The sequence below is a fragment of the Rhinoraja longicauda genome, chromosome 13, assembly GCF_053455715.1.
Source record: "Rhinoraja longicauda isolate Sanriku21f chromosome 13, sRhiLon1.1, whole genome shotgun sequence".
NCBI lineage: Eukaryota > Metazoa > Chordata > Chondrichthyes > Rajiformes > Arhynchobatidae > Rhinoraja > Rhinoraja longicauda.
Window position 1 is genome coordinate 18,008,777 of NC_135965.1, and position 13,784 is coordinate 18,022,560.

Here is a 13,784-nt window from a genome sequence, read left to right on the forward strand (position 1 = left end):
AGTTGGGAATTCGCGAAATGTGGACATAAGCCTCAGAATAAGTCATTGAGCGTTGAGAAGAAACTTCACGTAAGGCTTATGACTCTTTGGAAAAGTTATGGAGGCTGACTCAATGAATACTTTCAAGGTCAAGGCAAACAGATCTTTGGTCCATAAGGACTGAAGGATCATGAGAAACAAGTATTAAAGGGAGTGGGCGATCATCATCTTCAGTAAGGTGGGGTGGAGTCACATGGCCAGATAAAAGGGGTCAGTGGGGGTGGACTGGAGAATGGGAAGCAATGGAGGAGGAGAGGACTATGGGATCGCCTTGGAAGATGACTATGTCATTCATATTTCTGGCAGGAATCCCAGTCCAGCCCCGAACCAGGAAGACCTTGTTGGCCTGGAAATGCCCCTTGTCCAGCATCCCACCAACACAATAGGTAGAGCTGCCGACTCACAGTCCCTGAGACCCGGTCCAATCCTCACCTCAGGTTCAAAGGTTCAAGGTCTTTTATTGTCACGAGTATTACTTAAGGTATAGTGATATTCATATCACCATACAGCCATACTAAATAAAGCAACAATACACACAACTACATAAAAGTCAACATAAACATCCACCACAGCGGATTACCCACATTCCTCACTGTGATGGAAGGCAATAAAGTCTAATCTTCTCTCTTTATTCTCCCGCAGTCGTGGCAGTCGAACGATCCGCAGTCAGGGCGATCAAAGCTCCCGCAGCCGGCGATCAAAGCCCCTGCGTCGAGGCGATCAAAGCTGCTCCTGATCAGAGGTGCTGTCTGTTGTGGAGTTTGTACATTCTCCCTGTGACCACGTGGGTTTCCTTCAGGTGTTCTGGTTTCCTCCCAACATCCTAAAGACCTTAGACTTTAGAGATACAGTGCGAAAACAGACCCTTCGGCCCACCGAGTCCACGCCGACGCACACTCACCCCGTACACTAGCAGCACCCTACACATTGGGGACAGTTTTACAATTTTTACAGAACCCAATTAACCTACAAACCTGTATGTCTTTAGAGTGTGGGAGTAAACCAGAGCACCCAGAGAAAACCCACGCGATCACAGGGAGAATGTACAAACTCCGTACAGACATCCCCCATAGTCAGGATCGAACCCGGGTCTCTGGCGCTGTAAGCCAGCAACTCTACCACTGCACCACCCAAAAGAAGTGTGGGTTTGTAAGGTAATTAGCCCTCTATAAATTGTCCCCTGTGTGTAGGGAGTGGATGAGAAAGTGGGATAACATGGAACTGGTGTCAACGGGTGATCAATGGTCGACATGGACCGGGTGGGCCAAAGGGCCTGATTCCCCTACACTCTAAACTTCTACCCCAAACCCACCCCCCCTCCCTCCCCCTCCACCCCACACTCCCGTCAGGTTGCTCTCTGCTCCACAAACTGTGAAGCAGAGCTAATATCCACAGGGGTCAGACAGTATAGACTAGCTGTACGATCAAAAACACATGCTTGGCACCCTCCATCTCTGCTTTTCTGACTTAGTCACGACATCCAAGGCTCACATCAGCCAGCAGACAACTTCGTGTTTTGGAAAGAGAGAAAACTGTTCAAAACAGCTCACAAGATCTGAGGGTTTCACAGTATCAATGATCTGTGGTGCTTGAAAGAAGCAATTGATCTCTGAACAAATCCTAACGAGAAGCAAGCCCTCGCCCTCTCAGGGATTTCTCGTACAAAAAAACCTTGCGTGGGACAAACTCACTGCCACTGCCTCGACCGGTCAAAATCTAGTGGCCGCGGGCTAAATATTTCATCTGTCTCTTCAGCAAATATTTAATTTGGGATTAATCTACTCTCAGATTGTAATCAACATCTAACTTTTAGAAACGTTCATAACAAAAATCAAAATAAATCACGTCAACTTCAAAGCAGTCCTTCCAGACTCGATCCTGACCCGGTCTCCTGACTTTGTGGAGTTTGCACGTTCTCTCTGTTTTCTCTGGGTGCACCGGTTTCCTCCCTCATTCCAAAGATGTGTGGGTTTATAGTTTAACCTGTAAAATATCCCTGGTGTGTAGGGAGTAGATGCTAAAGTGGGATAACATAGAACTAGTGTGAATGGCTGATCGATGGTCGGCATGGAATCAGAGGGCAGAAGAGCCTGTTTCCATGCTGTATCTTACAATCAATCAATTGGGGCAGCACAGTGGCGGCACGGTGGCGCAGCGGTAGAGTTGCTGCCTTACAGCGAATGCAGCGCTGGAGACTCAGGTTCGATCCTGACTACGGGCGTCGTCTGTACGGAGTTTGTACGTTCTCCCCGTGACCTGCGTGGGTTTTCTCCGAGATCTTCAGTTTCCTCCCACACTCCAAAGACGTACAGGTATGCAGGTTAATTGGCTGGGCAAATGTAAAAAAAAAATTTAAATAAAAAAAATTGTCCCTAGTGTGTGTCGGATAGTGTTAATGTGCGGGGATCGCTGGGCGGCGCGGACCCAGTGGGCCGAAGGGCCTGTTTCCACGCTGTATCTCTAAATCTAAATCTAAAATATGCCAAACCAGCACTGTCTACACTGATTCATAGAATAATCCCGAATATCTAGTTCTCTGCAACCTATTCTTATTTATTTACCAACTCCCCAATCCTCCTACACCCACCTATACTAGGATCTAATTTAGAGAAGCCAATTAAACTGCCAACACAGCTTTGGAAGCGCCCTGTGGAAATTACGTGGTAACAGAGAGAATGTGTAAACCAGATACAGGCAGCACCAGGGAGGGTGGGGTGCAGGAACAAACCTGGGTCAATGGAGCATTGAGACACGGTTTAATCACACCGTAATTATGCAGGTTCATGGATAGGAAGGGTTTAGAGGGTTATGGGCCAAATGCAGGCAAATGGGACCCACCTAGCTCAGGTGGGCAACTCGGTCGGCATGATTAAGTTGGGCCGAAGGGCCTGTTGCCCAGGTGTGCACAACTCAGTGAAAGTAAGCAAGGTTTAGGGTGAGCAGCATCCTCATTGAATGGCAAGTAGGAACAAGGTGCCACGTGAGGTTGGTGAATGAAGTGCCTCATTTAGGGCTGGCGCATTAGCACAACTGGTAGAGCTGCTGCCTCACAGCACCGGAGACCCAGCAATAATCCTGACCTCGGCTGCTGTCTCTGTGGAATTTGCACATTTATCTGGCTTCCTCTGGATGCTCAGGTACATTAATTACCCGCTGTAAATTGTCCCTGGTGTGCAATGGAATGGTAGAATCAATGGGGAATTAAGGAGAATAAAATGGAGTGAATGTATGATTGGTATACATGGCTGCTTGTTTGTCAGCATGGACTTGCCGGGCTGAAGGGCCTGTGACTGTGCTCCATGATTCCACATGTTACCGGACTTTGGACTCGTGGAAATGGCGCCAAAACATGGCGGCGCCCACATGTGTAAATATGCAAAAAGAATTTCACTGCGCAGTTACACATGTGGCAACTAAAGCACCATTGAAACAAAACACAATTGATTCACTACCCTGCTTTAAGTTTTCATGTTCTTAAATTCTTAAGCATAAACACCACAAAGATTACCAAGTAGTTAATGGATTTTACAGAAATCTGGGTAAAACACCAAAGGAAAACTGAGTAAAAGGAAGAGACTCGACCCAAAACGTCACCTATTCGTTTTCTCCAAAGATGCTGCCTGACCCACTGAGTTACTCCAGCATTTTGTGTCTATCTTCAATAGAAAACTGAACCAGGAATTCTAACAGCAGCCATGGTCGAAAGCTTCAGAAATCCCTCCATGAACCTTCACTTTCCTCTCATAAAACGGATCCTTAAAACCTGTAGGTCAGATCTGCAGCCGGCTTTAGCAGTTCATGAACCTGAACCTAAACTTCCTAAGTAAGAATCTCACTTTGCCATCTCTGCCGGTCACCTACGCTGAGTTTCCTCCTTCCTCGCAGAACAGGGTAAACAGGAATCTCCTCTTCTTTAAACTTCCCAGTACTATTGTGCAACCGTAACTCTTTGCACACCACCGATCATATACCGGCAGGAGAGAGCGTTTATACATGTGGCCATCACGTGGGAGGTAGACCAACGCCACCAGGGCCAGGAACAGCTACTTCCCTACAATCATCCACTTCTTGACCAACCCGCTCATCTCGGCCTTCCCGAGTTGCCGCGCGGCGGAGGCTACCTGAGGTGTGGCCGTGCGCGCTGCAAGGTTTGCTGGTCGGCGGGACCTTGCCCAAATACTCCTCGGTCAGCGGTACCTCGCCTGAAGGCTCGTGGGTCAACGGGACTGGGAATTCACCCAAAGGCTTGTCGGTCGGCAGGGCCCAGACAAAGGCTCGTTGGACGGCGTAGTTACGGGAACCAGCCCGAAGTCTCATCGGTCGGCAGGACCGGAAACCCAGCTGAAGACTCATCGGGCGGCGTAACCAGGCGGGAGCTGGAGACATCGTGCGTGAGGAGCAAGGGCCGGCAGGAAAGTGAACAGGGGTAATGCCCCCAGCGCCTTCAAGGTCAGCTGCAGGAGGCGCGGACAAGATGGCTGGAAGTGGCCGGAGAGGCAGTGCGTGTTGTGGGGGAGCATCAGCGGTCTGTCCACTAGAACCGAAATCCATTATAAAGAGGACCGTAAAATCGAGGGTTTACCATGTGGAGACAGCAGGGGCCTTGTAAGGATTGGCAGTGATTGGGTATCAATCTCTCTGACTACTTGGATAGATACCTGACTGAGCAACACAGGAGCATGTACCAAATGAGCCACAGGAACACACCATCACTTTCTGCTCTTCGCCCACCGTGGAAAATATAATCCTGATCCCCAGAGAACATCTGGCTGTCCAACTGATCTCCCTTCATTCCCTTGCCTGTCCCCGTCTCAATTATAATTTATCTTTCACAATGGAACACTCTGTTCTTGCTTCATCTGTGAATGTTCACAGCGTGGTCAGATTGGACAGGAGAGCCATGTGATTATGGCTGGTCTCAACCATGTAACAATATTATAGCAATTTAGGCTGCAGCAAGTCTTTCAGGCTCAACGAGTAAATAGCTTGTGTGTCATTGTGGAGCAGAGGCCACAAGCAAGGGAAGGGTTAGACAATAGATAATAGGTGCAGGAGGAGGCCATTCGGCCCTTCAAGCCAGCACCGCCATTCAATGTGATCATGGCTGATCATTCTCAATCAGTACCCCGTTCCTGCCTTCTCCCCATACCCCCTGACTCCGCTATCCTTAAGAGCTCTATCTAGCTCTCTCTTGAATGCATTCAGAGAATTGGCCTCCACTGCCTTCCACAGATTCACAACTCTCTGACTGAAAACGTTTTTCCTCATCTTAGTTCTAAATGGCCTACCCCTTATTCTTAAACTGTGGCCCCTGGTTCTGGACTCCCCCAACATTGGGAACATGTTTCCTGCCTCTAACGTGTCCAACCCCTTAATAATCTTATACGTTTCGATAAGATCCCCTCTCATCCTGGGGATATCACCCCAGGGGCCACATGAGTTTGAATTTTAGTTTTTGTTTTAGAGATACAGCGCGGAAACAGGCCCCTCGACCCACCGACTCCGCACCAAACAGCGATCTCCGCACACTAGCACTATCCTACACACACTAGGGACAATTTACAATTTTACCAAAGCCAATTAACTTATAAAACCTGTAGGTCTTTGGAGTGTGGAAGGGAACCGGAGTTCTCGGAGAAAACCCATGCAGGTCATGGGGAGAACGTACAATCTCCGTACACACGGCCCCTGTAGTCAGGATCGAACCCGAGTCTCTGGTGCTTCGAGGCAGCAACTCTACCGCTGCGTCACTGTGACAAGGGTGTTTTGTTTAAAGATAGGTACGAACACCACTGAGTATGACACTACAAAATGTAGACTCTGAGAATGTACGAAAAGATTTTGCACAGTTTTTGTTTTGGATGTTATTTTTATTGTGAATTGAGTTTATTTTTGAACTTGAGTGTAGACAGGGAACCTTGGTCGGCTTGAGTAAACAGCAACCCTGCTGCATGACTCCATGACTCTATTTCCAAGTTATTTTGATAATGGAATGGAAAGCCATGTGTCTTTGTCATTGACAGACGAGGCAGCATTTTAAACAGGGACGCTTGGAAGCATAAATCGACAAAGAGTTATTAATAGTTTAAGTGAATGGACAACAATGCGTCAGATAGAGTTAGCTGCGGTCAAATGCGAAGTCACTCACGTTTCATTGCAAAAGAAGGGGACGGTTACTTTCTACTGCGGAAATAATGGAGTTCCACAGAGAATTATGGGTCCATGTAGAGAGAGCATTAATATGGCATGAGAGGGTACAGAAAGTTATCATTAAGCCCAATAGAAAGCTGGTTATTAAATCGGGACAACATGATTGAGTACCAGAGTCTAGAAGCAACACTGAAACAGTACAAATACCTGATTAGACTGCACCAGAAGCAACATGAGACGTTCTAGACCAGAACTTTGGGAAGGATAAACATATCTCTGGGAGACAGGAGAGAGGGAGAGGGAGGAGTGAAGTGTAGTCGTAGAATAATAGTTTATCTGAATGGGATAAATGGGATAAATGGCAAATACAGATTACACAAAACTAGGGTTATAGCTCTGAAATTTAGAATGGTAATGGGTGTGTTCTCAAAATAAACAGGGACAGGATAGAAGAAGAGATGATGATTACTCTGCAGTGGGGAATTTTGGAGGGAAGGATAGACATCATTCTGAAGAAGGGTCCCAATCCGAAACGTCACCTATCCATTCCCTCCAAAGATATGCCTGACCTGCAGAGTTACTCCAGCACTTTGTATTTTGCTCAAACTGCATCTGCAGTTTTTTTGTGTCTCACTTAAAAATGAATGCTAGTGTCTTTTAGGAGCAAAGTGCGGAGCAGACTCGATGGGCCGAATAGCTTAATGATCTTATGTCATACAAAGTGAGGAAACACTTCTGCACACGCAGGGTGATGAAATTTTTGGACTCTCTTCCACAAACACGACTAATAATGGGTGAATTTATAACTTAAGGTATGAGACGTAGAGATGTATTTGTTAGGAGAAAAGGGACAAAGATGAGTTCAGTTTATGAGTTTAGTTCATTGTCACGTGGTGCAGAGGTACAGTAAAAAGCTTCTGTTTGCGTAGGATGGACAGGTATTTGGAGCTAGGTTTCAGGATGTAGATATCCAGCATATCTATGGGGGGATAGTGACGTTTTGGATTGGGACCCTTCTTCACAAATCGGTCTTATCTTTCCATCCATAACTCCCCACCACGGAGTAATCATATCTCTTCTTCGATCCTATCCATGTCTATTTTGAGAACACACTCATTACCATTCTAACCTTCAAAGCTATAACCTTATAATCTGTATTTGAGTTAGGTTACATAGAATGTAGCAGACTCCAGAGATTAAAGGGTTACTCTTGATCCTATGCTCCTTTCAAACAATCCACTCCTGTTCATAATAAATCTTAGCATTAAAGAAAAACTTTAGAAAGCCTTTAAAAGTGCTCCTCTGAGCATCTGTACAGAACATTCAGTTGCTTTGGCACGAAGGGGGGAAAAGAAGCAACACGTCTGAAAAAACACGAGCGGCTAGTGCATTTTCTATTTCTTCGCCGCAGCCCCAGAATTGAGCCGACATTTGGAAACAATTTATTGCTGGAAGACAACACGCAAGAGGCAGCTTTGAGCACTTGTTGGACAGGCAGACTCAGAGATTGGCAGCGCAGTGATTTGAGCCCCAGGAGAGGGAAGAGAGCTCAAATTACAAGCCTTTGTTAATATTTACTCGGGTTTCCAGTTCTTTTGGCAAACAATCACAGCACTTACGGGAACACAAGCTGACTGGCTGGGCAGAGACAATTAGTTTGGTCCCATTGGGGAAACAGGCAGAAGGGTCCATCTCCAAGCTGTATCTCTAAACTAAACTAAACTAAGGCCCCCAGTGTCCAACGATCCCACCCCATAACTCCTATGATTGGTTGCCCAACATGTTCATCCTCACGATGCAATAGAAACATAGAAACATAGAAAATAGGTGCAGGAGGAGGCCATTTGGCCCTTCGAGCCAGCACCGCCATTCATTGTGATCATAGCTGATCATCCACAATCAGTAACCCGTGCCTGCCTTCTCCCCATATCCCTTGATTCCACCAGCCCCCAGAGTTCTATCTAACTCCCTTTTAAATTCATCCAGTGAATTGGCCTCCACTGCCTTCTATGGCAGAGAATTCCACAAATTCACAACTCTCTGGGTTAAAAAGTTTCTTCTCACCTCGGTTTTAAATGGCCTCCCCTTTACTGTTCGACTGTGTGTCCTGGTTCTAGACTCCCCCAACATTGGGAACATTTTTCCTGCATCTAGCTTGTCTAGTCCTTTTATGATTTTATACGTCTCTATAAGATCCCCTCTCATCCTTCTAAACTCCAGTGAATACAAGCAGAGTCTTTCCAATCTTTCCCCATATGACAGTCCCTCCATCCCATGGATTAACCTCGTGAACCTACGCTGCACTGCCTCAATAGCAAGGACATTCTTCCTCAAATTAGGAGACCAAAACTGCACACAATAGTCCAGATGAGGTCCCACCAAGACCCTATACAACTGCAGAAGGACTTCTTTGCTCCTGTACTCAAATCCTCTCGTTATGAAGGCCAACATGCCATTAGCTTTCTTCACTGCCTGCTGTACCTGCACTTTCAGCGACTGGTGTACAAGGACACCAAGGTCTCGTTGCACTTCCCCTTTACCTAATCTGACACCATTGCTATAATAATCTGCCTCTTTATTTTTGCCGCCAAAGTGGATAACCTCACATTTATCTACATTATACTGCATCCACCATGCATCTGCCCACTCACTCAACCTGTCCATGTCACCCTGCAGCCTCCTAACATCCTCTTCATAGTTCACACTACCACCCAGCTTTGTGTCATCTGCAAACTTGCTAGTATTACTTCTAATTCCATCATCCAAATCATTAATATATATTGTAAATAGTTGCAGCCCCAGCACCGAGCCTTGTGGCACTCCACTCGCCACTGCCTGCCATTCTGAAAAGGACCCGTTTATTCCTACTCTTTGCTTCTGCCTACCAACCAATTCTCTATCCAAGTTAATACCCTACCCCAATACCATGTGCTCTCATTTTATTCACCAATCTCCCGTGTGGTACCTTATCAAAGGCTTTCTGAAAGTCTAGATACACTACATCCACTGGCTCTCCTTCATCCATTTTACTTGTCACATCCTCAAAAAATTCCAGTAGATTAGTCAAGCAGGATTTCCCCTTCATACATCCATGCCGACTTGGACCAATCCTTTTACCATTATCCAAATGCGCTGTTATTACCTCTTTAATAATTGACTCCACCATCATCCCTACCACCGATGTCAGGCTAACTGGTCTATTATTGCCCGTTTTCTCTCTTGCCCCTTTCTTGAAAAGTGGGATAACATTAGCTACCCTCCAATCCACAGGAACTGATCCTTAATCTATTGAACATTGGAAAATGATCACCAATGCGTCCACAATTTCTTGAGCCACCTCCTTGAGTACCCTGGGATGCAGACCATCAGGCCCTGGGGATTTATCAGCCTTCAGTCCCATCAGTCTACCCAATACTATTTCTTGCCTAATGCCAATTTCTTTCAGTTCCTCTGTCTCCCTTGATCCTCTGTTCACTAGTACATCTGGGAGATCGTTTGTGTCTTCCTTAGTGAAGACAGATCCAAAGTACCTGTTCAACCCTTCCGCCATTTCCTTGTTACCCATAATAATTTCACCCGTTTCTGCCTTCAAGGGATCCACATTTGTCTTTACTAATCTTTTTCTCTTAACATACCTAAAGAAGCTTTTCCTGTCCTTCTTTATATTCTTGGCCAGCTTCGCTTCGTACCTCATCTTTTCAGCCCGTATTGCCCTTTTTGCTATCTTCTGTTGTCCTTTGAAAGTTGCCCACTCCTCTGGCTTCCCGCTACTCTTTGCTACCTGAGAACATCTTTTCTTTTAGTTTTATTCCATCTCTAACTTCCCTTGTCAGCCACGGTTGCCTTTTACTCCCCTTTGAGAGTTCCCTCTGCCATTCCCTTACTTCGCTCTGCCAAAAGAGAAATATCATCACACTTTACTCAATTAGTGGCGAAGCGGTAGAGTTGCTGCCTTACAGCAAATGCAGCGCCGGAGACTCAGGTTCGATCCTGACTACGGGTGCTATACTGTACGGAGTTTGTACGTTCTCCCCGTGACCTGCGTGGGTTTTCTCCGAGATCTTCGGTTTCCTCCCACACTCCAAAGACGTACAGGTTCGTAGGTTAATTGGCTGGGCAAATGTGAAAATTGTCCCTAGTGGGTGTAGGATAGTGTTAATGTGCGGGGATCGCTGGGCGGCGCGGACCCGGTGGGCCGAAGGGCCTGTTTCTGCGCTGTATCTCTAAATCTAAATCTAGACCCTCAGTCTATCAACCATCATCAATAATTTTTGGAAGAAGTATTTAAAAGACACTTGGACAGGTACATGAATAGAATGGTTTACAGGGATAAGGGCCTAACACGGGCAAATGGCTTAGATGGGGGCATCTTGATAAGCACGGATGAGTTGGTCCGAAGGTCCTGTTTCCACGCTACAAGACTCTATGATTCTATGACCCTATTTGAATAAAATTAAATGAATCGATATTTTTTAACGGCTTGATGATTTTCCTCTCAAGTTGCTCAAAAGTCCAGAAGATCAGCATTTCAGTTCCTGGAACCTCTGGGTCAGCCCTGGACAAATGCCAAAGGCAGCGGCGGCTTTATTAGTTACTAACCACAGCAGTGCACTTCTCAATGGATCAATGTTGAGAAGTTCTAAGGGCTAACAGCAAGTTTCTCATGTTCCACTCCTGTTAGGTAACACCTTGTTAAACAGGTACCTCACAAGTACAGAGGAAACACCCATGCCTTTGTTATCCGGTACACAGTCAGAGTGGTAAACAGGGCTCAACTGCACATTCATTATCAAGGAAATACATCTGACAACTCATTCAGAGAAAGATTAAATATGTTGGAACAAAACATAAGAGAGCAAACAGCACTTGGCAGAAGATCCATTGAACCACGGTCTGCCGGGTTCCTCATTCCTTCATTCATTCTTTCATTCATTCATTCATGGATTCTGCGTATTGTTGGCAAGGCCAACATTTATTGCCCATTCCTAACATCCCTTGAGTTGATGGTGGTGAGCAACCTTCCTGAATCACTTCAGTCAAGGAGATGCCATACCTCTTCTTTACCACCATATTGACAGACATTGTCACCATCAGCAAACTGTGGACTTGAATTCCTAGGTCCCTTTGTCAAGTAACATTGCCTGGCACTGTATCATTTACTGTATATAACCTACCTCTACCTGACATCCCAAAAAGCATCACCTTGCACGTGTTGTGATTAAATTCCATCTACCAACGTTTCACCCAACTTTCTATCTGATCTATATTCTGCTATAGCCTTAGATAGCTTACAGCTGTAATCGGGCAACTGAACCATCCTATCACCAACTAGAGAGCAGCCCTGAGATATTATCTACCTCATTGGAGACCCTCGAACTATCTTTAATTGGACTTTACTGGTCTTTATCTTGCACTAAATGTTATTCCCTTTATCATGTATCTTTACACTGTGGACGGCTCAATTGTAGTCATGTATTGTCTTTCCGCTGACTGGTTAGTACGCAAGAAAAACTTTTGACTGTCCCGTGGAACACGTGACAATAAACTAAAGTAAACTAAACTAAACTTTCTCTATCTTGATCAAATTGTCCATCCAAAGGGATATGATGGATATCACAGTGAGTAAAGTAGCTTCAGGTTCCTCCATGATGCATTCAGCTTGAGGCTTGTTGATGGCAGATACATTGGAGATGTAAGGAATGGGAAGGAGTCAGCTCAGCACTGCGGGTTTCATGGAATGGCTGGGATTGTTGAAGCAAAGTTTGTGTGCCTGAATCTCTGAGCTGGTTTAGGCACGCACAGCGGGTGGACTCGCTGGTACAGGAACTCACCTGGATTTGGATGAGGCACGGCCATGGACCTCTGCTGCATCTGGTTCGATGTCCCGGCTGTGTTCAGATTCATCTGGCTCATGGTCTTCCGTGGGTCGTGCCATGTTGTTATCCTGTCTACATGGCTGTAACAAAAAATGTTGGAGGTTAAATCAATGTTGTCTGCTTCCTATGCATTACCAAATAAATACAGGACATGCAATCAATCCTCTGTCCACCCCTTTCTGTGACACTCGATTCATTTCTACTGAGCTATCAAGCCTTTGTTCTTTCACAAATTCTGGACCGCACAGTGGAGATAACCACCCTTTCTTTAAAATAGTGACATGAGACGGTTTACATGGACCTCAGAACAAAGGGAGCACGATTTAATGTTAAGGGTGGCACAGTGGTTCAGCGGGTTGAGCCACTGCCTCACAGCTCCAGAGACCCGGGTTCGATCTTGACAAACTGCAGTCTGTGTGGAGTTTGCATGTTCACCCTGTGACCATGTGGGCTTCCTCCAGGTGTTCCGGTTTCCTCTCACATCTCAAAAGAGACGTGGGTTTGAGGGTTAGTTGGCCTTCTGTAAATTGCCTCTAGAGTGTGGAGATTGGATGAGAAAGTGAGATAATATGGAACTACCCTGTGAACAGGTGATCAATGTTTGAGCGTGAACATTTTTCATGCTATATCTCTCATTCAATCAATCAATCTTATCTAAGACTACTCCTCCAGCAATACTTGACTTATGGATTTCAAATGGAAATGTCCTTAGTTTAATTTAGAGATACAGCGCGGAAACAGGCCCTTTGGCCCATCGAGTCCATGCCGACCAATGATCCCCACACACTAACACTATCCTACACACACTAGGGACAATTTATAAATGTTAGCAAGCCAATTCGCCTATAAACCTGTATGTCTTTGGAGTGTGGGAGGAAACCAGAGATCCCGGAGAAACCCCACGCAGGTCATGCGGAAAAAGTACAAACTCCGTGCAGACAGCACCTATAGTCAGGATGGAAGCCAGGTCTCTGGCGCTGTAAGGCAGCAATTCTACCACTGCGCCTCCGTCCTGAGTCATTAAGTTTCAGTTGACCGGTGAAAAGGAAGCTGTATGCAACCACAGGAGGTCGCATACAACATTGCAGCACTGCTGCACAATTGCACTGGAGCGGCAATCTTGAATTTACACCCAACACTTTGGAGCAAGACTTCACCCAACTCAAGAAGACCATGATATCTCACAGAAATGACAGTGCAGGAGATTAAAGTGCTTGGCAAACATGATTTGAATAGTTGAACGTTAACAGTGATGCAAGTTGAAACAGTAGATGGTCGAGTAGATCAAACCTTTTGTTACTTCAAAAGAAGTCTTCCTATTCATAAATTATGAAAACTGAGAAACCGCAGCTTTTCAGGGTGTTTTCCGTTCTGACACACCCACCCTCAGCTCTCTCCCTTTGATAAAGGAATCAGTCCATTGTAGCACCTGCTGCGATCTCTGTGTCAAGCCACCCCCACCCACCAGAAGAACAATGGTGTGTCATGCCACGTGCTTCATGGTGCAACACATAGGACGTGCCTCGACATGCTTGCTGCTTCATCTCTCAGCTGAGACCACACGCACTCGTGTTGTGAGTTAATGCAGGCACAAACCTCCCCTGGCTGTGTACAACTTCCTTCTAAACCAGTCGACCAAAACTTAAATTACTAAGGAGGTTTCCATTTGAAATCCATATATCAAGCAGGTAGCTGCCAGGCACAAAGTACAATGTACAC

The 13,784-nt window shown here is 45.9% G+C and overlaps 1 protein-coding gene across 1 annotated transcript in view; it reads right to left on the reverse strand.

Moving 5' to 3' along the window:
• Positions 1-13,784, reverse strand: part of wwtr1 (WW domain containing transcription regulator 1) — a 116,193-nt gene that overhangs the window by 20,102 nt on the left and 82,307 nt on the right. The window contains exon 2 of the mRNA XM_078410451.1: positions 12,021-12,145. Coding sequence (XP_078266577.1) covers positions 12,021-12,145 — 125 coding nt within the window. The remainder of the gene's footprint in view (positions 1-12,020; positions 12,146-13,784) is intronic.